General features: G+C 41.7%; 1 protein-coding gene across 1 annotated transcript in view; it reads left to right on the forward strand.

The window, feature by feature from the left end:
• The window catches only part of ARHGAP18 (Rho GTPase activating protein 18), a 544764-nt gene that overhangs the window by 260168 nt on the left and 259475 nt on the right, over nt 1–25121 (forward strand). Inside the window, exon 6 of the mRNA XM_069234821.1 lies at nt 13046–13211. Coding sequence (XP_069090922.1) covers nt 13046–13211 — 166 coding nt within the window. The remainder of the gene's footprint in view (nt 1–13045; nt 13212–25121) is intronic.

The following is a 25121-nucleotide window of genomic DNA, read 5'->3' on the forward strand; positions in this document are numbered from 1 at the left end:
ATTTGAAAATTTATAGAATCGGTCCAACTAAAGTTAAAGCAAAATCCAGAAAAATAACAGAGCCTCTACAGTGGAAAGGAAAGGGGAAAGGTGGCAGAGAACGAGAACCTAACTGGAGAATCAATGGATCAGTGGGAGATGAGAATATTTGATTCCATAAAGGGAAGGAGGTAGAAGATCTTAAGCATCCCTGCCCAGAATGTCTCTGATGGATCGAATAGCACATCATTAACCAAATCCATAAAGGACTTTGTGGGGAAACACTTTAGGAAAAAGCAAATGGAAACAGAAGCAACGTAGTTTAGGGATGGTTAAGGAAATTAATGAGTAATTGGCAATGAGAGAATTACATGCCTAGATCAATGTGAAGATAGATTGTGCACAACAGACTTAGATCTGTTGAGTGTAGTAAGTCCTTGCTGGAACCGAAACTCTCCTCTTCACCCCAGTTATTTTCGCCAGTGGCAGATACTACTAGGCAAGCAAAAGCCCCAGGCAATACAGAGAAATGGACGCAAGTGTTGAGATAAACCTTGATATGGGGGCAAATGTAAGTGGGGCTCTGGGATTAAGCCCCAAAGTGGCCAAGAATGGACAAGGGGAAGCAAACCAGCATTCTTCCTTTGTCGTAGAAATGTCAGCTTTGCTAACACCATCCATATTGGATATTGTGTTAATACTGCAAAACACATTGCATGATATCTTTGAAGTGATGGTATTAGGTAATGACATTTTCAACTCTCAGAAGGTGCTGTTGCAAGGTATTGCAGGTGAATTGAGGTAAATAAATGAACAGATGCTTACTCTAGTGCAACCAGTGGATGAAAATAGAGAAACTAAGTCACAGGAAGAGAAAGTACGTGGCATGGAGAGAATTTCAAAAGAGTAAACCCCAGATGTGTATATTTCCAGATTTCCAATGCTGATCAAAAAGAAGGGAGAACCCATTATGTTTAAAATATATATTCCATGCCCCAATAGGTTGAATAGAGCGCTTTTTGAGAAATCTAATAAAAGGCAAAAAAGGAAAAGAGTGAAAAAAATGGGAAAATGGAACTAAAACAGGTAACAAAGAAAAGGAGCTGGAATAGGGTTCAGGCAGCAAAAGGAAAGAGACCAATTGGGGGTGGGAGGAAGCGATGGGACTAGGGTAGAGGAGCGAGCTCAGAGCTCAAACAGTGTCCTAGGCAAACAGAGAGAGACTAAGAGATCTAGAGAAAAAGGAAGTGAGGCAATAGCAATAGTAAAAGGATTGGAAGAGAATGGTAGATGAGATAAAAGATGTAGGTATTTCTTGAGTCACTGCAAAGGGAAAAGAAGGATAAAAGAGCCAGAAAATGATTCCCCTTGAATAGATTACAAATATTGTATTCCCTTTTAAAATGCCAAAGCCCAAAAGCATTATCCTCAAAAGATATACAGCAAGATTGATTTACCAGCAGTAGAACTGGAAAAGTAAAAATAAGTAACAAAGGTTTACTCTTCTCAGAAAATGTTAGAGGTGTTAAAAAAAAATCAGAGAAATACATTTTGAAAGAAGGTATTAAGTTAGTAGCTGAGAGGGAAATTACAATTGAGGGTACAATAAGTAAGGCCATCCTGAATATTCGCCTGGGAAAATCTCAAGTAAGGTTTAATTTGCCAAGAAACTATGGGTGTAAGACGGGGGACAGTGGTTATGACCATTCCACAGGATAGTCTATAGGATTGTATATGAGGAGGGGAACCAATATGCAAGCTTAGCATCTCTTGTTACAAGAGAATCCAGGGCTTTGAGTGATCTAGATTAGCATAGAATTAGTCTGCTTAGCCTGTTAATTCAATCATGGAATGTTTGTGGTTGGAATGCTATGTTTAGAAATCTTTAATGAAATAACAGAAGTATACGCAATTACATGCGTACAGAAAACATGGCTGTGCAACAAACCACTTGCCCTAGATGGATATATGCGGGTTTATAAAAAAAAAAGTCAAGAGAGGTGGGTGGGGTTCAGCCCTTGGGACGACTGCTAAACTCTAATCTCCACAAAAAGCAAAAAATATGACAGTGCTAAAAGTAAGAACCAGTTGGATTGTGGCTTGTTGTGTGCATCTATGTGAACTGGTCAATCAGTGTAGAAGCATGATCATCATTAATGTGTATATCCAAGTAAGCAATGTGGAAGACTGCGGAGCGGAACTGACTGTAATTAAGGATGGCATAGAACAGCTGTCTTTTTGCTACCACACAGACACAGTTTTTCTACTGGGAGATTTTAACCATAAATTGAATCTGGAAAGATGTGACTTATTGTATAAAGATATTTTATCTGCGTGTAACATTAGATCCACAAACTTCCCAGGAGGTACAGCAGCAGGATGTGATGCAGCACTGGTAAAATTCCTGGCCTCAATTGGTATGTTCAGTTTAAATGTACGTACTGATTGAGATCGTCCAGCTAGGCAGACGTTTACAATTGGGAATCAAATGTGTCCTGTTGGCTGTATTTTTGTGCACACTTGGCTCTTTATAAAGTTGAGTATTTTATGGTGAAACATATATGTTGAAGTGATCATTACTCCCTGCATCTTGAAATAAATGTAGGCGATTTTAGGATTAGAGAACAGGTCATCCTGTTACAGGTAGATTTTCGTAGGCAGTTTACAACAGGGATTACAGGAAAACATCTGCTTGGTTTGGCTAACTTTCAATAAATGCAAGATACTTAACTCTGGAAAAAGGTACCTGATAATTTTTATAGATTATCATAGTAAATTAATAAATGAGGTGATTAAATGTCTAAGGATGCAGTTACACACAAATGAGAAATAAAAATAGACCAGGCATTACTGAGGGAAGGAAATGTGGGTTGACAGTGATTTACAGTGATTGTACAGCTTTGAAAAGAAAAATAAAAAATGGGAGAGAATTCTTAAGAATTAAGTACGATGTTGAGATAGATACCATTTTTCTCATTACTAAAAGGACATATAACAATTTTACAATAGTAAGAAAGGGTTTACAGGGAGAATTGTTGGAAGCAATTGAAACTCAAAATGTTCTGGTAATTGCTGCAACATGGTCAGGTGTGGAGGCAGGGAAAATTTGCTATATTGTGGAAGAAGAGGTATGGATGTCATATTTGGAAGAAATATATGGTTGGGGAAACGGGAAAGCGCTAGGGGAGGAACAATTTATTATAGAGAACAATATTTTGTTGCTGTTCTCTGTAAAGAATGTTAAGGATCCATTCTATAATTCAAAATTAACTAGAGCATCAGGTCCAGATAATTTTCTGCCATTTTAATTAAAATAAATGTGGATTGGTGGGCGAAGTTTTATTCTTTAGTATTTCAAAGAATATTATTATCAGGTAAGTTCCCAGAAAACTGGAAGGGCTCAATTGTAAGACCATTTTTTTAAAAGGATAACGCCAACTAAACCTACAGGTTAATTAATCTGTTTGATGTAGGTGAAAAATGGTTTTCCAAAATAATTTTGGGTAAACTGAAAGAAAGGGTAGAAAAGAATAGCCTAATTCCCATAGAATAGGAGGGTGGGGGTTTTAAGGAACGAGACTGCATGATATACCATTGTTTTAGCATATGAACACAGGGGTGTGGAATTTATTAAAATATCTACTTGTCCACGGGACAGGTTGCTTCTCAAATCTACTTGTCCTGTAAAAAGATCTACTTGTCCCTTTGGTGCCATGTAGTGTGGCGCCAAATTATAGCAGCAATCTCATTATGTAAGAGCTCTGATAATAGCCTCTCTGATTATGCCAGGGCTACTACCATAGTAGGGCTTGAATACTAGCAGTTTCAATCCCTACTGTAGCAATTTCCTTATTTTTCCACCTTTCTGCAGATCTGCATACTGGGGCTGGAGGAAGCAGTAAGCAATAGTTCCAGGGCTGGAATGCCTTTGAGTCTGCAAACCTACTAACCTGCATGTTTTAAAGATTTTCACCAGCTTCTCTCTAATATTTTCCCATAATAAGAAAGGTTGGACATTTACTCCTGACAATGGCAGAATTAGAACTTCTTCCAGGGTTGGGAAGAAAGTGGCTGGAGGGAAAATGAACTTGCAAATGCTCAATAGATTTTCACATGAGCAAATCTACACATGCGTATTTACCCATGCTAAAATACAGTTCACAAATATTTTATAGGGGTACGACATATACCATGGGTGCACTTTTGTGACTTTCTTTAAGAATTTGGGGCCACATGTAGGTAGGTTCAGATTTGTGACCCGCAAATTGCGAGTCGCAAATCCGAATGTAGGATGGTGTCCCTGACACCATCTGTGATTCGCAAGGGCTTCTCAAATGCTCACCTCATGAATAATCATAAGGTGGGTCGCAATTTGCGACCCCCTTACGAATGGCGGGCTCACAGGGATGGTGGCCTGCTGGAGACAGCAGACCACCATGTCTGTGACTGCTTTTCAATAAAGCGTTTTTTTTTTTTTTTTTTGTAATGCAGCCCGTTTTCCTTAAAGGAAAACGAGCTGCATTACAAAAACGAAAAATGAAACGTTTTCGTTTCATTTTTCAGAGCAGGCAGTGGTCCGCAGGACCACTGCCTGCTCTGAATTTTTTTTTACAGTGACATTCACAATGGGGAAGGGGTCCCAGAGGGACCCCTTCCCTTTGGTGAAAGTGTTAGCACCCATTTGAAATGGATGCAAACTGAGATTGGTTTGCGCCCGCATTCGCAAAACAATCCTACATTGCACTGCGAGTCGCAATTAGGAAGGGAACACCCCTTCCTAATTGCGAGTCACAAACCCGTTTTGCGATTCGGTAACCAGGTTACTGAATCGCAAAACTGGGTTTGTGCATCGCAATGTACTTTTTGCACGTCGCAAACAGCGAAAGTCGCTGTTTGCGACATGCAAAAAGCTACCTACATGTGGGTCTTGGTCCCTAATTAGGTCTGGTGTTAACAAAGACATTTTGTTTTTATTAAACTTCTATTTCTCTCTCTTTCGGCTGGCTTTACTGTGAGTGATCGCATTCTTCTCTTCCACAAGGAGCATATTGGCACACAAAGTAGTTTTGTTCAGTGTCAGGAACTACAGTGGCAATCAGTGACGTAATGAAACTGGAGGGTGCCCCTTTGCAAAGAACATGGAGGAGCCCCCTCTCCAGACTCACTCAGGGCAGGTGCTGTGCTGAAGGGGCCCCCTGGAGGGCGGCTGCAGGGCCTTTGTTATGCCACTGGTGGCAACATGTGCTTTTAGAGTTCAAAAACGTTTTTTTTTTTTTTTACAAGTGTTTGTTACAATGTTGAGGACCTGGTAGCTCCCACAACCATAAAGTGTTACAAAAGCCATGTCGAAACAAGACACGCATTGATGAAACTAAAAGACTTATAAAAATATGTCAGATCAGTTGGCTTTATCAGTGTTTGTTTATTTTCATGCTTCCCATAATCGTGTTGAAAATGGTTACACTGATTTTCCATTAGAAATATTTTTGGGAAATACTAGCATGCATCAAAACATTTTACTAAATGACACTTCATTTGCATATAATCAGAGAGCATTCTGGGAGCATTATACGTAGCCTCATAGCCTAAACTTTTCAAACATGTGTATACACGTTTTTTTTTTTTTTGTACTGGAACCAACGTCAGTAGTGAAGTGTGACATTAAAACATTTATTTACAGCACTCACCCTAATAATGAAGGTTTTCAAATAATGAACCATAAATACAAGTTCGAACAGCATTATCTCTTGGAAACACATTACCTCAACTGCACAGAGTTCCACTCTCTGTAAACAGGCAGCCAAAGGGTTTGTGCTGCAGAGGGTTGGGTCTACTTGTCCCAAGGACAAAGTAAACATAAAATCTTGTTGCCCTTGACCCCAAACAAGATGTCCCGGGCGTCCGGCGATAGGAATTCCACATCCCTGGAACATTCACTCAAAATCCGTTGAGCTAAGGGCCAATTTGTTCTGACGCTTCATGGACTTTCGAGCGGTGTTTGACCTGGAGGCTAAGGAATCTTTATGGGAAACATTAATACATTTCCAAAGTTCTAACCAGTCTCCTCCTTGTGTTAACGGAATTACATCAACAGAATTGGATGCAGGTAATTATTGTAAAGAATGAAGACTGAGCTGGAAAATACCTACGTTATGACAGGGCTTTTAACAGACCCCCTTACTATTTTCCCTATTTGTAGCAAACCTGTCCACTGTTTGTTACGTCCAAGGTCTTGAGTCCTAAAAGTAATAGTATACATATTAGATGCCTCCGAAATGCGGTGGTGGAAGTTAGACATTTAAAAAAAAATGTAGTAAGAACAAATTGGTAGCGAGTGTCGACAAGGCCAAAATAATAGCATTTGGGGGAAGAACTGAAAAGGCAGTAAGGTATAATTGGCATTTAAGAACCAACAAAATAGAGATTGAAAACAAATATACATATTTAGGGGTATGCATCTAGGAGAGATCACCATCGAGGTAACATATTGAATCACTTGAACTAAGAGCACTATCCTGAATGGTTAAACTAAAAAAATGAAGAGGAGATTCTGGAGGACTGATGTTGAGACCAGCCCTGACTGCTTATGCTGCTATGATTTGTCCACAATTTCAATATGGATTGGAAATGTTAACTCTTAGCTGCAAACATAATTGAGTGAATTAAAAAGAGACGTGCTTAAAAAGGCTGCTATCATTACCAAAGTCATTGAAGGTCCAGGCTATCAGAATGGAAATAAACTTAACATCCTTGAATTATCTGGCATTTGTAGTGGTGGTAAGATTTTTGTTAGTCTGGAAAGTGGGGAATGGCCAAAGATCTCCACCTTCTGCAAAAAGGAGTTTGTACTAAGTGAATTGAAGTGGGCAAAGGGACTAATGAGAAACTTGGAGGATATATGTGGAGGATGTATGTAGGAGACTTGGGATGAAAATAGAAAGCCACAATCTACTAATATCCACTTGAAAGGCAGAACTCTTTAGAAAATTAAAACAACAAGCAAGAGAACATGATCTGAGGTATTTAAGTGATAAATTGTCAACTGGATTTAAGATGTCCTCTTGGCAAAATTAGGAATGGTTCTCTTTTATCTAGATGCCTTACCAAATCCCTCCATTCGTTACAAGCTGTGAACATTTATAATCTGTCTACAGATTATACTAGTGAAAATGTGAAAAAAGCAGTGGTAAATGCTAATGGAAAATGTACCTGCATATTAAACATAAAGTGTGGTTGTTTACATATCCTTCCAGATTGTCTAACCCTATTGATGCCCCATGTAGTTCTATTAAGACCAATTGTTACTGTTAGAAATGGGGTCTCTAGCTGGTTGTCTGTTTGCACCCTAAGTAGAGACCCTCACTCTAGTCAGGATAAGGGAGATACCTGCTCAATTAACCCCTACTGACCCCCCTGGTAGCTTGGCACGAGCAGTCAGGAGCGCTAACGTGGATGACGTGGGGGCTGCAGTGTGAAGCGGGATGAAGCGACGTGCGGTGCCCACAGGTTATGGTGCAGGCAGCGGCTCGGTGACTGCGTCCATCGGTGTCGGTGAGACCAGGGCTGCGCTGCGAAGCGGGGTGGTGCAACGTGCGATGTCCACAGGTCACGGTGCAGGCAGCATCATCGTTGTTGCAGAAACTCTGTCGTTGGTTGGTCCAAGCCAACGGTGTGGGAGGGGATGGTGCTTCGTGACCCTCAGGCGGAAGGCCTGATGATGACACTGGAGTTGATGGTGCTGGCGTCGGTGGACCGGAGCTGCAGTGTGAGACGGGATGGTGCTTTGTGCTCCCCACGAGCGGTGTCCACAGGCCACGGTGCAGTGTGTGAGGGCAGGCACAGTCTTTCCAGGTGTGAACGACCACTCCTCCATCCCCTCTAGCTCAGATGGCTCCTCAGGATATGCAGGCTACACCCCACCCCCTTTTGTGTCACTGTCTAGAGAAGAGGTGTGAACAGCCCAACTGTCAAACTGACCCAGGCGGGAAATCCACAAACAGTCACAGAACGGTTTAAGCAAAAAAATGCATACTTTCTAAAAGTGGCATTTTCAAACAGACAATTTAAAAACCAGCTCCAATAAAAGATGTGTTTTTACATTGTGAGTTCAGAGACCCTAAACTCCACATTTGTATCTGCTCTCAAGGGGAATTTGCTCTTTAAGGCTATTTAAAGGCAGCCCCCATGTTAACCTATGAGAGAGATAGGCCTTGCACAGTGAAAACCAAATTTGGCAGTATTTCACTGTTAGGACATATAAAACACACTAATATATGTCCTACCTTAAACATACACTGCACCCTGCCCCTGGGGCTACCATGCCTGACATGTAGTAAAAGGAAGCGTTTAGGCCTGGCAAGTGGGTACACTTGCCAAGTCGAATTGGCAGTTTAAAGCTGCACACACACACACTGCAGTGGCAGGTCTGAGACATGGTTACAAGGCTACTAATGTGGGTGGCACAACCAGTGCTGCAGGCCCACTAATCGCATTTGATTTACAGACCCTGGGCACCTCTAGTGCACTTTACTTGGGACTTACCAGTAAATCAAATATGCCAATCATGCATAAACCAATTTATATATGGAGCACTTGCACTTTAGCACTGATTAGCAATGGTAAAGTGCGCAGAGACCATAAACCAGCAAAAACAGACCTGAAAAAATAGGAGGAAGACTGCAAAAAGTTTGGGGATAACCCTGCAAAAAGGGCCATTTCCAACAGTTACTAAATATGGTATTATAGAACGCAGGCAAGCAAATGAGTACATAATTGATATGAAATATCTGAATGTATCATGTGCAATAGGAAAAAAGATGAAGATTTTTGTTAGCGGTAAAGGACTTTTTAAAGGATTTGTAATCATGAGCTGTTTGTAAATAGAATGGAGGTTATGAGTAATAGAAAGGTTATTAGAAAGATTCTTGTTTTAGTGTATGTAGGTTTTAAACAGGTGTTAAAGTGTATTTTTTGTAGGAAATGTACATATGTAGTTTAAGATTGTTTAAATATTAAGGTTTAAATAAACTTACTTTTTGAGTGACTGACTGACATATTGATAGGCCAGTTTCTGTATTGTCCATTGTGCAAGACACAGTTGCCATGATAGTTTTCACATTACTCTTTATACAAATCAGATGCTACCATAGTCACTTCTGCATTATGAAATAGACCAAGCACACCACTAGAGTTCCTATTTTCCTCTTCTATGTAAAGCACACATTGCTGACATGCTCTGTTATGGCAATGGATGCTTTACATATAGGGCCTTTGAAAATGTGCATGGCATGAATTTGTGCTTTACTTACATGACAGTACAATAACTGGCTACCTTTTGGAGCTTGGAGCTTCTCCATTCCCAGCTTAGTAAAATAGAACCTGCCTTTCTCTGTAACTCTGACTTTTCCTTGTCTAGACAAATAGCTCCATCTTAGATCTTCAGGCATGGCTTCACTTGTGGTGCTTGGTGTCCACGGGAGGCAATGTGTGGCACAACTTTGCTGTGACTCGACCTTACTACTTGGTTGTTGGTTGTCAAGCATAAATACATTTAGAATGACTTAGGGACATTTTGACTTTCAGAAAAGTATCCTGAAGTTATGTATTATTAGGAAATGAACTTCAAACTATTTTGCACTTTTGTTTGTACCATAAAGACAGGGGTTTATTTTCTGCTAAAGTTCCCATGACAGTACGGGACTGTGTTGAAGGGATTTTTCTTGCATATACAGTTAATCATAAATTGTAAAGATATTAGAATTCCAGTATGCACATACCTTGATAAGTAAGGGGAGTCGCAAGCTGCAAATGATGCTATGTGTTTTCAGTTTACTCCAGACAAGTGGTAACGTTTTGTCCACTGGTGAGTATAAGTGACACACAGAGATATATGCATATATCTAGCAAGATATTTAGGTCTATTTATGATCATATTTAATGTATTCCAGAACTTGTTGTACAGAGATCGATACATCATTGCAAGTTACATTCTGTGTATCAATGACAAGTTACTTAATGCATCTCTTTCTCTTGAAGAGTTCCCCTAAAAGTCTGCAGCTTACCTTGAACCCAGAAGTGACCAGGGTGTGGAGTATTATATCCAGGTTTCTTTTTCTGCTAATCCCTGCCCCTACCACTGGCTCTCATCTTTTAGTGTATCTGGTCATTGCCTAAGAAGTAATCTAAGAAATATATGTTTCCTTACTGGAGCACCGAAGTGTGTGTCTATATCTCAGCAAGGAGCCAAACTCTGTTTGGATTTATACATGGACTACGAGAATATCCACACAACATTCAGCTCCAGATCCAGAAGTGTGTGCCTATGCCCCAGCTAAGAACAAGACACTGTCCAGATTAGGTCTTCGGCTATGAAAAAATTCAAACCCCATCTTGCTTCTTGCTGGGGCATGGAACTGTTTGGCAGTGCCCCAGAAAAGAAGTCACACCGTTTGGATTTTTTCTTAAGCTATTAATATAGCCAAACAGTGTCTGTCTCTTTGCTGGGGCATTAACACATACAGTCACTTCATTTAACAATGCCTTTCTTGAACAGGGAAGCAGTGGGAATTGATGTGTTGTGTAAAATTGAATCCGAGGTGTGAGGAGCACTCCAACTCCATCCAGTCCCTTTCTGGTTCAATTCTTCAAATTGACAGAGGAAATAGGGGCAGTAATAGCCCCACCTACGAGCTCAATATTTGGATGGACATAAGAGGCTAAGAAATCTTTCTCTGGTCCACCCAACATATATTGATATGTTGTCACTAGAGAAATCACATGCATATTATTGAGGCAACCTGAAGTGATCAGAGGACCATCTTATTCAGGGGTTTGAAGAAAAACATGATATATATTAGACCTGCCAACTCGCACAGTACTGCCATGTGACACACAATATCAGCTCCCATTACACGGTCAGGGTGAGGATCCGATATCACAAGGTGACAGGGAAAATAGGTTAAAAACCACTGTAAACAGTTGCTGTTAGCTCATTATCAGAGGCGTTCAACTGCTGAAGTTCATTAATGGTTGTGAAATTACCTCAGGACAACGGCCTCAGCAAGCTTTTGGGGGGGGGCTTAGTGCCAGGGTAGGTGTAAAAGTGCCTTTCGAAGTCCCGACCCCTACTCACACAGTGACATTTTTGTTGAAGTTGGCAGGTCTGTATATATGTATACATCATGAAGGTATCATAGAGAGACCTTTTCCTGACTTCTGTGGGAATCCAATGTGCATGAGTGTGTGTGTATATATATATATATATATCTATATATATATATATATATATATATTATTTGCCTTGTGTGTTTTTTTAAATTTTTTTATTTATACCCATGGGTGCCATTGTATGCAGAAGCATCGAAAATACAAATGGTATACATCAATAGTGCATTATCTGATTCTCCTGGGGTGTGGTTACACATTACAATCAGATGTGGCATTGTATAATGACTGGGCTTCGGGCGAAACCTACTACAAGCTAAGTTAGTCAGGTGGGAGGAAACAAATCAAGTGGGATCCTTATTTTTATTAGAGTAACATTTGGATGTGGTTTAATCTTCCTTATCTTATTGGATCAGAATCCGATGTTGTCAATATTACACCTGTCTCTGATTGATGGATAGCCGGCCAGCCTGCTGGGCTCTGCGAATCTTTTTTGGGACTTCACAAAGTTTCAAAGGGGTGTCCAAATTTTTTCGAATTTATGTGGTGTGTTTTATGTTAATGTGGTAAATTTTTAATTTGCCTAGACAGACCATACTATGGACCACCAACCGTGCCGTGGTGGAGATAGGGATTGTTTCCAAAATTGTGCCAGTCAGATGAGTCGCCAGCAGGAGGTGTGTTATGGGTTTGCCCGGAGGGGTTGTCAGAGGGTACACATAATTTTCATGACTGAATTTTTATAACTAATGCTGTGGATTGTAAGTTACAAGCATAAACAATTTATAGCAATAAATATATATAAAACACACATCTATACTCAGCAACGTGTGCTTCATTACTAAGATTACATTTTATACTTCTGTGTTGCAGTGCTATAATTTGTAAGCAAGCATAGCTAACTTAGCATACTTACCTACCATAACTAACAAATCAACCTACATCCCCTACCTACCATATCTGCCCTAATTAACCTACCTCAGAATTACTAGCCTATCATACCTCCTATACCTAACATATAATTCATAATTTTCTAATGCTTAATCTAACATAACTACATACCATACGTATCGCGCCTACCATTCCTACCTGTTATACTTACTCTACCTCACCTAACATTCCTAGAATGTCTAACCTACTATTTCTGCCATTCCTGCATACCACATATAACCTATTGTGCTTAACCTTACCTAATCTGTGACACTTACCTACCAAATTTCCTTACCATACCTAACCTACCGACCCTGCCTGCCTTATGCACATACCATCTACCATACCTTCTGTACCTTACCTACCATAACTTAACTATCCTAGCTGTCCTGCCATAGTTACTTATCCTGTCCAACATACCATACCTAAATTACCATACCTACCTAAACTAACACACCTAATCTATCTCCACCTCAGCAATTTCTATGTCTTTCTTCTCTCCTGAGGTAATAGTTTTGTGAAAAATATTCAAATTATCCATCATATCTATAGTAATGGCCTAAGGAACTTCAGCATGCACCGGAAAGTACAGATTGCGGTTTTTGAAGGTCTTAAAAAAGTGAATAACATTGCTTCATTAAAAAGTGCAAGCCTCATTACTTTGCCAATGCTTGTTTAGCTTATGAAAATCTTCAGGGACCTAACATGGATGAAAGATAAATAAAGAGTGAAAAAGTAAGTGAACAGCATGCTACAACTACTGTAGTATGTAGTTGATTTTAATCAGTTGTCTTGGAGCTTATATTTTCCCCTACACCATTTTATATTACATAATGGGCTCATGGCAATTAGGTAGTATATCTGCATCTGAATTGGCATAAATAAATTGCCCAAAAATGGGTATTGGAAAAAGGGGGAGTTTATTACATTGGAAATTAATCAAAATCTGCTGTCCTGTTGTATTTTTTTGTAGAACTTTCGACTGCAAAAAGACAAAACAGGCAATACAAAGATTGGTGACTTGGCCCCTCAAGACATGAAAAAGGTCTATTCCTTGGCTCTGATTGAGCTGACTGCTCTTTATGACATTCTAGGTACTGACCTTAAACAACAGAAAGCTGTGAAAATTAAAGCTAAAGGTAAGTTTTGCAAAAAACTGTAGTACATTTAAGTTTGCAGATTTATTACTACCTCTCGTTTTGAAGCAATTAGAATTTGTCTTGATTGGTTGTTTCTGTGACATATGAGACTCCTTATAAAACATTTTCAGCCCCAGTAAAATATGTTACAAGGTAGTTTGACAAAAATAGAGCAAAAAGGTATTGTATATAATATAGTGCCATGTTAACAGTACAGTTCAAATAAAAAGAATAACAATTATGACTCAGTACAGTGAATATAATAAACTATTATGACAAGTTTTAGATTGTTGCAGGCAGAGAATGAGTAAGATGTTTCTCTGCATACACACCTAGACTGCTAAGAAAGTAAGGTATATGCTCTCAGAACAAACAGTTGATAAGGATATCTTGCATACGTACTCTTGTGGCATTTACATTATTGACTAGGATCCGATGTGTTTTGCTAGTTGTCACTACCCACTATATTTGGTCTTCAGTGTGCTCTGTTATGCTACATTAATTCATAAACATGAGGAAAAACAAATTATTTACAAAATAAGAAAAACGAACACTGATCAGAAGAGTAGTCATGAACCTGCATTAAAGGAAGCACAGGTCATGTCTTATGCAAATAGTAGGACAGTTAATTTCTGTGACAATTTTGGAGCAATGTAAAGCTATTGTTAAAGCTTCCATGGGGTAGATGACATGGCTCATTTTAGTGGATAACAGAAGTGTCCCTTAGGGTTTATTAGGGGTGCAGCTGGCACTCCTGATTTCACCTCTGCAATCTTTAACGTCACCTTTGTGATATCTGTGGCAGTGTGTGCACAGATAGTGCCAGGGTCAAGCAGCAATCATGCTTCCTAAGAGTCATGGTTAAATTCTGGAATTTACACATTTTGGGCCAGATGTAGGAAAAGTTTAGCGACTCGCAAACAGCAAAAATAGCCGTTTGCGAGTCGCTAAACGCGTTTCCCAATGCAGAAATGCATATTGCGAGTCGGTACCGACTCGCAATATGCATTTCGGAATCGCAAATAGGAAGGGGTGTTCCCTTCCTATTTGCGAGTCTGATTGGTATGAAATACCATTTGCGACCGCGTACGCGGTCGCAAATGGTGTCGCAGTTACCATCCACTTCAAGTGGATGGTAACCCACTCGCAAATTGGAAACCCTTCCACTTTGTGAATGGACCCAAAAATATTTTTTCAGGGTAGGTAGTGGTCCAAGGGACCACTACCTGCCCTGAAAAAAAAACCGAAACTAAAGGTTTCGGGTTTTTTTTTAAGTGCAGCTCGTTTTCCTTTCAGGAAAACGGGCTACACTTAAAAAAAAAAAAACTGCTTTATTGAAAGCAGTCACGAACATGGAGGTCTGCTGACGACAGCAGACCTCCATGTTTGCGAGTGCCTATACTCGCTATGGGGCCGCAATTTGCGACCCACCTCATGAATATTGATGAGGTGGGTCATTGCGACCCCATAGCGAGTTGCAGTCGGTGTCTGAGACACCGTACTGCATACCAATTTGCGAGTTGCAAATTGCGAGTCGCATGGACTTGCACTTTGCAACTCGCAAATATTTTATTTGCTACATCTGGCCCCTTATTCCTTCCCTAGACCATCTCTAGCTACTAGGAGTCTTGTAAAGGGCTTTGCATTGGACAGGGATCGGAACTTCCACCGTAAGTCCCTCCCGTATTCACTCAGCAGAATTACATTTGCTTCTGATGGATTTGGGAAAGGACCTGGAGGATGGAGACTATGCCTACCAAAGGACCATGATGCCTTGGAAAGTCCAGATGGGAGGGCAGGTCTTCTCAGCCAACCTGAGTCAAGTGGTGGTGTTGGACAGTAGCTACATCAAGGGACTTGGAGCCATACTTTTGATGGTACCTCTGTGCCTAGTACATTGGCATCCTTGCTACATCTTGCTCTTCCTGATGTGATCTTGCCAATTTCTGCCTATATGCCCCAATTGCATTTCTTTTATTCATGTATCTAAGTTCACATTTTTCAATTATAAATGTGTCTTGCATTTAGTATGGATTGCACATCTGCAAAATATAACATTTGCTTTAATGTGTATTATGGTGTGATAGGAAATGAACAATATATATATACATTTTTCTCTACTACTGGATCTTTCATAGATGTACATGCTTGAATCATTCCCTGTTGTCCAAGTCGGAGTCCCACTGTACAATTAGAAAAGCAGTGTAATGTTTAACGTAGCTTGGGAATGCCATAAGGGATTCATTTTAGTGACATATCTCTGTCATTTAAAAGAAGCCAAACTTAAGCCAATCAGGTTGCAACACCCTCTAGAACACTCCCCTTAGAGGCTTCTGTCTCTAAGATTTTCTACTGCACGTCATGTGAGGAAGTCTACCCTGAGCTCTGCTCAGTTCAACCTATTTTTCAATCTTCACAGAGATTATATATCTACCTACTACTACCAGTTACCATCTGCTTCAAATCTGACTCCATAGTGCCAGAAATGTATGAAAAAAGATTTTTTTAAACCATGTGGAACCTGTGGGAATAAGGGGCCACATTCTGGAGACCAACACAAGCACTACATATACTGCCTGTACCCATCTCACAAGGTAAAAGATTGGAAGATCTGCTGTACTTTTTCCTCAGAAACCGTAAAAGACAGAGGGGAGTTTATTGCTCTGGTTACAAAAGCTTAACTCCAAGGAAGACGCTGTTTTTGGGAATGACAGTGAAGATGCTTCCTCATCTTCCATGAGAGTTCAAAAAAGGGAGATGGAGAGGTCAGACGTTTGGTCACTCACGAGCCTCCCAAGAGGTCTTCTAAAAAGACCCACCATGGGAATTACAAGGAGCTCAGTCCCTCTGAAATCTGAAAGGCACTCTCACAAGCATAAGGGACATGACATTTCCTCAGAAGAAAACAGGGAAATCAAGATTTGAACCCTCCATGCCTTCCCCTCAGATTTCTCATAAGTTTAGGAAACCGTTGTTGGCCCTGCCTACATAGAGAATGTCATTGAGCACATCATCTAAGGAAAAAACATTAATATGCTGTTGAAAACTACAGTAACTACAGTGATTGTGGTCAGTTTATCGACAACAACAAAATCGTTGACAGTACAGTCTATGGTGCCTATCCTGTCAACGGTTAAACTGGTCTCTGCCACGTCAATGACTCCACCGGCAACAATGACGGCATCAACAAGAGAAAAATCACAGAAAAAAGCAAAAGAAATGGGGGACCCATATCGCTGATGCCAGAACATACATCCCCAAGCAAGGTGCCACCCTTACCACCCAGTCATCTCCTTGATGAAGATGACTCAGATCCTGATGACCATTTGGGATAGCACACAGCCCATTGGAGCTGCATGTAAAATATCAGCAAGATGATGACGAGGTGGAGGAAGAATATTATGGGAAGGAATATTACCTTCCTCAGCAAGAGGGCCTACGTTGTCAGGAACAATTCCATCCGTACCTGCAAAAACAATATCCGGAGGATGTGGTATGTGTACCAAGAACATATTTCTCGGACTTCAGAATGATGCTGCCGGATTACCACAAGCGATTTCCGCCAACAACTACCTCATTTAAACAGGTCACAGCACCTCATAAACCTCCTTCAGTACAGCCTTCCACACCTCAGACACAACAAAGTATCCCAACAGCTGCCTCAAGTCATACACCACAGTCCAGAACTGTGCCAGTACTTGATAGCTTGCCTTCAGATAAAGACAGGGAAGAGGGGAACTTTACGATATCCACACTAAGTGAGATGATTACCTCATTCCAACTCTGTCATCCCTAATGCCACCATCCACAGGTTCACCCGCTGAAGATATAGGTTTTCCTCATCTAGAGAGAGTGGCTAAAATGTTTGACCTTCGATGACAACTAAGCAAGCTGATTGTTTTTTATATGCTTTTAAAGAAATCCTCAGTAAGACCGTCCGAGCTAATCCTATTGTTGACTACATCTGGAAGGAAGGTATAAAGACGATGAAAAACCTCCCCACAGTGGCTGCAGTGTGGCCACGCTTAGACAAGAAGTATAAGACCCCGGAAGATTCTCCAGCCTGCCTGATTGGACACCCAAAAGCTGACTCTGTAGTCAGCCAAGCAACCCAGCGCCCTTCAAAAAATACATCTGCACCAATTTCAACACCTCCCAAAGAGGAATTCAGGTGCCTTAACAACATTGGCAAGTGCTTTTCTTAGATGTCGGCATTCACAGTGTGAGCGGCAAATTTGCTGGCAGTGCTTGGAAAATATGACAGCCAAAAGTGGTCAGACATAGCACCATGTATTGGTCGTCTACTAGAGGATGCCAAAGTCAAGAAGATCCTAAAAACAAGTGTGCCTCCTCAGAAATAATTGACTGCACCATGGACATTGCATCCACAGGATTAAAACAGCTGGCATGAGCAGCAGTCTTGTGATGGCAGGGGTGGTTTAAAGCCACTTCGTAGGCCAGAGGTACAAAGCAAAATTCTGGAACTTCCATATAAGGCTCAACCCCCCTCTTCGGAATGCACATTGATGAGGCGCTCCAACCCATTAAAGTGGCTATCTGAGAGAGACAGCTACCCGCAGATATCTTACTTAGAATTCTCCCCAGGTGCCAAATTGGATCCGGAAAAAAAAATTCTGCAATACCTCTTTGTATAGGTAGAGGGTGCCATGCGACTCCGTATCGACATCATCCACTGGATAAGACATCGTCAGAGTCCATATAAACCCTCCTTTGAGGGTTTATATGCGCTGACATCAGTTTCTTCTTTTCCGGCTGCAACGTGGATCCGGAGAAGCAACTCCTCTGGCCATTTTTTGGCCTCCTTTTTTGACAGTTATCCATCGGTTGGAACAGTGTGTATGCCTTCTGGCTTTAAGTCTTGGTGGTCCTGTGCTCGACAGATGCCAGTCACAGATCCTCATTCTGTCTGTATGTGGCTTGGGTGCCCACCACGACTCCGAGGATTGAGACGCCTGTTAACATCTGAAGCCAAAAAAGTTGAGGGAGCGGCAGATGAAGCTCCTGGTGGCGTGGTGGCCACAGTGTTCCCAAGACTCCTGTAGGCGTTAAAGCCCTTCTCCATCCACGTTATGTCCGTGCGAACGCTCCTTGAGCCGTTTGCGTATAGCTCCATCGACGTCTCAAGGTAATCGTTGTCTGTGATCGAAGTTCGTCAACCTCCAACTTCAGCGCCTCTATGCAGCTCTTCTTGCTCTTCAGAGGAAGAGTCTGTGCAGGAGTGCGCCCGTGCCTTCCTGTTTTTCCTGGCACTGGGGTGACTGGCCCAGATGCAGGACTATTACACATCCCTGCACACCGTTTTTGGGTCTACCCCTTCCCCTGGAGCACCTTTGGTCCCCAAGTAGGTGGTGGGTGCCCTGATGGAATCTTCATTGGTGGTTTCGCCCTCTGTGCCCTTTGGGTCTCCTGACTCCGTCTCCAGAGTGGTTTTGGCACAGGTGCAGGGTCTTTTACTGCTTCCACCTCCCGCACCTGGCTCTTCCCTGCCGGCTCCATTGTCGGCATTGAGTTCTGCTTTGCTTTTTCCGGTGGTGGGGGTGCCGTTGACTTCAATGGTAGTCTCACCGAAGTCGACCATTGCACCTTCTGACATCCTGGTCTCATCCTCACGACATCGGTCAATGTTGATCCAGATACCGGGAGCAGAGCCGATTGAGTCGTCTATCTCTGATTCTTGCTCTGTGTCTTCTGGAGCCCACCCACCAGTTCCCTAATCGGCAGTGCATGGTTTGGATTATCAACCTTCCCGTTCCAACACCATTCAAAATACACAGTCGGATTGGTTATTTGAATTGAGCAATGCCTAGTGGCCTGGACTCCTCCCCAACCTCCAGCCTCCTGTTGCCCACTAAGTTGGCTACAGAGGCAAGTTCTGCAGTAGCAGATATGTTAAAAAGTGTTTCAGAGGTGTTGAATTTACAACTTCCTAATGTTCAGTTGTCAACAGACCCTTCACTTGATGTTCTGCATCCTGACCAGTCTTCTGTAGAGCTTCTCCTTCCTTATTGTGAGAAACTCTTTACAATATGCTCATGGGGGTTTGGACTCAGCAGGAATCTGTCCCTCCTCTATTTCACATAGACACAGTCAAGCCTCTGAGGATCTATCTTACCTCCATCGGCATCTGACTACTCAAAGCTTTGTGGTGCAAGCTGTCCTGAATTCTATCAACACTTCTTTTGTTCTTGCTTCTCCCACGTCTTGTGGGACTCGATCTAGCGCATTTTGCCTTCTCTCCCTGAGAAGGCTTGTAATATCCTTGTTCCCTTAGTATGGGATGGTCAGCAAGCTGCCAAGCTTAGTATCCAATGTGGTATGGATGCCACTGATTCTGTTGGAAGGGTTGTGGCCTCTTCAGTGGCTCTGCGTTGGCAGGCATGGTTGCATCCCTCAAATTTTTCAGAAGCTGTGCAGACAAGCAGGCAACTTTACTTGACGTGCCTTATGATGGCATCTCACTTTTTGGTGCGCAAGCCAACTCAGCTTTATGCAGATTTAGAGATGATCATGGTGGTACACAGTTTTAACGCTTTCTGGTGATACAAGGTCACACTTTGTATTGGTTTAGACACCCGATGTGGTGGTCCTGCTCACTGCAGGTGTTTTTTCTTCTTATGTTAACACTGCCTAGCAATCAGAGTGGTGTCCTAGTGTTGGCAGGTGTTGCCTCTCTTTTACCACTGTCGTGGACAGGTTTAATTATTTCTTGTGACCCTGTTTGGGTCTGATGCCTCTTACAGGGCGGTTTTCTGTTGTTTCTAGTTGGTGTGTCGCCTAAGAGATTGTGTTTTCTATGGTGTTCTTCCTCATGTGAGAGTCATTTTCAGTTCCTTGCTCTTCAGATCACTTGGTGTAGCCTTTTAGCCATACTTCCATGTTTAACTGTTCACTTCTGGGAACCTGTTAGGTGCTTCTTTTTGGAGTAGTTGCTATATAGCTCCTTGTATAAGTACAGACTCTACCAGTGTATTCAGGTTCTCCCCAGTTTTTGGGGAAACAACCTATGTTTTTAGGGAGGTCCTTTCCCACTGGAGCAGTGGAAAGCTGTGTTTCTGCTTTTCAATCTATCTTCTAGATCCTAGGGAGTTATTTAGTACATCTTCGATTTGATGTGTCTCTTTTTCTGTTTTTAATATGTATGATCTTACTTGTTTTCTTACATATAGGGGGCACATTCTGGCACCCTTAGAGTGCACTGGTTTCTATTATTATGCTTTTCTCATGAACTTTGGCCCACATGCTTTTGTCTGCCCATGTCCCACAGTCATCCTTTTCTTCGTCATCGACATCGTAGTCCTCCTTCAGACCTTTCAGTTAATCCGATCCTGGATGCAGTTCACTTATTGAATATATATATATGTTTTTATATATGTATATATATGTTTTATATACATATAAAAAATTTATATTTCTTCCTTGATGTTTCCATTTTTCTACGATGTCAGTGTGCCTAATTTTATTTCTTGCCCTGCTCTGTATTGGTTCAGGGCTTCATCTATCTGTCTATGTGTTATTGTCTTTAGTTAAGAATGATACCCTTGCACTCCCAGGTTAACTGTTTCCATCCCTATCCCTTAAGGTTCCTCCCTCCTTGAGATTCTTTCCCCTTCTGTGTTACCTTGGTCATCTTCTGACTGCTGTGTTCCGGCATTTATTGTGTAGGATTCGAGGCCTAGCGCTTGTTTAATCCGGTCTATGATGGCAGCACAAAGGTTGTCATGTCTCTTCCTTCTGTATAACATTTAATCCTCTCTAACCACATATTTGTTTGTTGCTTAGAGCTGTAGCCTAGTGGTATTGACTCTTGCATTTGACCTTGGAGACTCCTTCAGGACCAGTGTTCGAATCCCATTCTGGGAGGCGACGTCAACTATACTTTACACTGCTTTCTTTTACACGTTTTGTCCCTCCAGGACTCTGCTCTCTTTTCCTTGGGTCACTTCTTTCAGCGTCTTTTTTTCTGTCTGCTAGACCTATCATTGCCATTATCCTGGTCTCTCTATGGTTGGCGTCTTCTCTTCTCTGAGGCTAGTCTGTCTCTACCAGATAAGGCATTGCCAAAGGTAAGTAACTTGTTAACTGATACCTCAAAGTCGCTGGGTACTATGCAGTACCGAAAGATTCCTTTTCGTGGTGTACTAGGTAGAGGGCAATTTTATTACAGAAGAGGATACCAACAATACAGGTACCCAACATACCAATGTGGGTCACAGCCATTTTGACTCCAATACCAATAGTGACAACCTCCTCAGGCAGCATACACACGGCAGACCCAGAGAGGAAAGCTGAGTTGACAGAGCAAGGATACAGGATGTTGACAGTGATGTATTACAGGCACCAGCTACTTCTCCATCTCCTCTGCGATGTCTTGGAGGCAAAATATCCAATCACCTCCCCAAATGGAGAAAAATAACAGACAATTTGGTATTTGATTTAATTTCATTCGGTCACACACTGAAATTCATTAAAAAAATCCCTCCGACACCACCCCAGAAGTCCCTCGAAAGCATCTGCATTTTCTCAGGTTAAAAGTCCAGACCATGTTCAGCAAAGGGGCCATAAAAAGAGTCCCTGAAAATCAGACGGCAAAATGTTTTAATTCCCGTTTCTTCCTGGTCCGTAAGAAGTCGGGGAAATGCAGACGTATTCTGGATTTAAGAACATTGAACAAGTATCTCAGGAAACAGACATCTCGCATGGTACACTCCAGTATATCCTACAGCTTCTAAACCAGGGAGATTATATGTCAACATTAGACCTCCAAGATGCATATTTTTATGTCCCAATTCATCCACAGCATTGCAAATTTTTAAGATTCACAGTAACTGGCAGCCATTATTGGTTCAAAGTCCTCCCTTTGGACCTGAATTCCACCCCTCACATTTTTCACAAAGTGCATGGCGCCCATAGCAGCATTCTTCAGGCAGGAAAAGTACCAAGTCTTTCTGTATCTCAGCAATTGGCTGGTCAAGGCACCTTCCCATTATTTCTGCACCATGGTCAGCCAACACATGCTAACACCTTTTCAGCAAACTAGGCCATACGTTAAACCCACAATAACCAGCCCTTCAGCCATCCGCAAGTTCTGGGGGCTACACTGGATACAGTCGAGAACAAAGCATATCCAACTCCAGAAAGACGGGCAAGATAGCTGCGCTTGAATTGTTTAGTGCAAGAAAAAAAATACCTTATTGTTAGTCTATTAAAATCCGTGCTAGGAATGATGTCTTCATGCAACCCTTAGGTACTGTTCTACCACCTTCAAATGTGACAATTGCCCGAGGACCTGGACAGACAAAGGATTCAAACACAAGGATCTTTCAACAATACAGTTTTTGTCACCCCAGTAAAATGTGCAGCCCTTTCCTTGTGGACGCGAGACAAATCTTCCCACAGGCTTAACATTTATACCCCAAGTTTCCTGGTTGGTGGTCAAACTAGACACTTCGTTAGAGAGTTGGGGAGCTCTTCTCCAAGATTTGCAAGTCAGTTGCAAATAGGAACCGTCTCAGTTATCTCTACAGATCAAACTTCTGGAACTCAAGTCCACAGATTCAGCCTTGCAAGCCTTCCTGCTGAGAATTCACAAGTCTGCAGTCCTCATCTGCACAGATACTATGAGCATGCACTATATCAACAAGTAAGACAGCACAAGATCCCAAGCCTGATCCCAAGAGGCGCAAAGTATTTTAGAGTGGTCGATCAGTCAATAGATAAATCTGACAGTGGAGCATGTACTGGCGAAGCAAAATGCACGGCAAAAGGAGAGTTACCTGTCACAAATGGGAGAAAGGTCCTAGAGGAAATTCTCCATCAATGGGGCAGGCCAAACTTGGACCTTTTCTCAAACTTCGAGAATTGTAAATGCCGATTCTACGCGAGCTGGCATCCACCACCAGGGCCGTGGGGAAATCCATTTTCGATTGCATGGTCTGGAATCTTTGCATAGACTTTTCTTCTGAATCTTCTGCTCGCAAGGATTCTCAGAAAGATGAAGGTGGAGCCCTGCTGTATAATTGATATAGCTCCAAGATGGCCAAGACATCTACTTCTGTTGTTGGAGAGTGTCAGAGTCACCAGATCCTCGGGGTCTGTGCACGTTCCCAACACTTCCACCACAAGACAGCTCCAATACTCTGATTAGATTTGTCACAGAGTCTAAGAGAGTCCCAGTGGGGAAAAGGGAACAGCTGAGGAGACCTGTAGGAAGCAAAAGGTTAAAACACACAACATCAAAATTACATCTCATGAAATCAGTACTATGCTATAACTCTAAGCTTCGTCATTCTGAAAACATGAACAACCCTAGAATAGTCTTAAAACTGACTAGGCTTTAGATGACCAAATACCCGAGGAGGAAACAAGAAAAGTTAAATATAACTTTCAGATTCAAGTACTTTCTTTAGCATGAGAATCAGGAAACACTCGTAGTAATTTCTAAACCATCATATGAATCTCCATTTAAGAATACATATCAGGAACACACAGCATTACATCTAGAACTCTGGTCTTGTTGTGTTCTTCTCAAAACATTAAAAAGTGAATTGCGCACATTGCAGGTTTTTATATGTGTATTAAACACCATAAAGAATTGTGCACCATGAAATCACACAACGTAGATTCAAGGAATAAATCACGCGACTTGTTAACTCGAAATGCTACCAAGGAAATTCCTTAGAATGGTAGCGCACAGTAATTTACATTATTTATACATGATGAAAGAATCGCGTGTCTTGACGATTCGAGTGCAACCATGGAACTGCCAAAAAATGGTAGCGCACTATGAATAACATGAATTAAACACGAGGAAGGAATGGTGCATCTTGCCGATTCGAACGCCACCATGAAATTGCCAAGAAATGGTAGCACACAATGAATATCATAAATTAACCACAAGGAAAAGAATCTTGCGTCTTGCTGATTCGAATGCCACCATGAAAATGCCTCGGAAATGGTAGCGTACAATGAATATCAAGAATTGCACACAAGGAAAGAATCGCGCGTGTTGCTAATTCGAATGTCAGCATGAAACTGCCAAAAAATTGTAGTGCACTATGAATAACATGAATTTAAACTCGAGGAAGGAATCGCGTATCTTGCCGATTCGAAAGCCACCATGAAAATGCCTAAGAAATGGTAGCGCACAATGAATAACATGAAATCACACTCAAGGAAAGAATCGCGCGTCTTGCCGATTCAAATGCCACCATGAAAATGTCTTGGAATTGGTAGTGTACAATGAATATCAAGAATTTCACACAAGGAAAGAATCGCGCATGTTGCCGATTCGAATGTCACCATGAAACTGCCAAGAAAATGGTAGCGTACAGTGAATATAAAGAATTACACACAAGGAAAGAATTGCGCGTGTTGCCAATTCGAATGCCACCATGAAACTGCCAAGGAATGGTAGCGCACAATGAATAACACAAATTAATCACAAGGAAAGAATCACGCGTCTTGCCGATTCGAATGCGTGCATACAAATGCCATGAAAAGTCTAAATGCACAATTACACACGTAAGAGCAAAATGTTAATATCGTAAAGAATTAGGCCCAAGAATTTTAGCGTCTTCAATTACGGGGTCGGGGTCCGAGCCCAACCTCCGCCTTACCGCCCTGACTAAGGATCACCACTGTAGTATGAAGCACACAGGCCTGGAAGGTCAAGGTAGGCCACCGGAACAAGAGCTCAGGAAGTTGCTGCTGCTCTGCACCAGGACCTCTGAATAGTGAGCATGTGGAGCTGGGCTTGGCTCCCTTTTATAGAGTCTTGGCCCAGCCCACAACCACACCCAGGCATGCTGCAGGGAAAGCTTCAAGAAGGCCCTGGAAAAGGACCACACCCTGACTCACTCTGAAAGCCTGCAGCAATACATTGTAAATGAA

Source organism: Pleurodeles waltl, chromosome 5, assembly GCF_031143425.1.
Source record: "Pleurodeles waltl isolate 20211129_DDA chromosome 5, aPleWal1.hap1.20221129, whole genome shotgun sequence".
NCBI lineage: Eukaryota > Metazoa > Chordata > Amphibia > Caudata > Salamandridae > Pleurodeles > Pleurodeles waltl.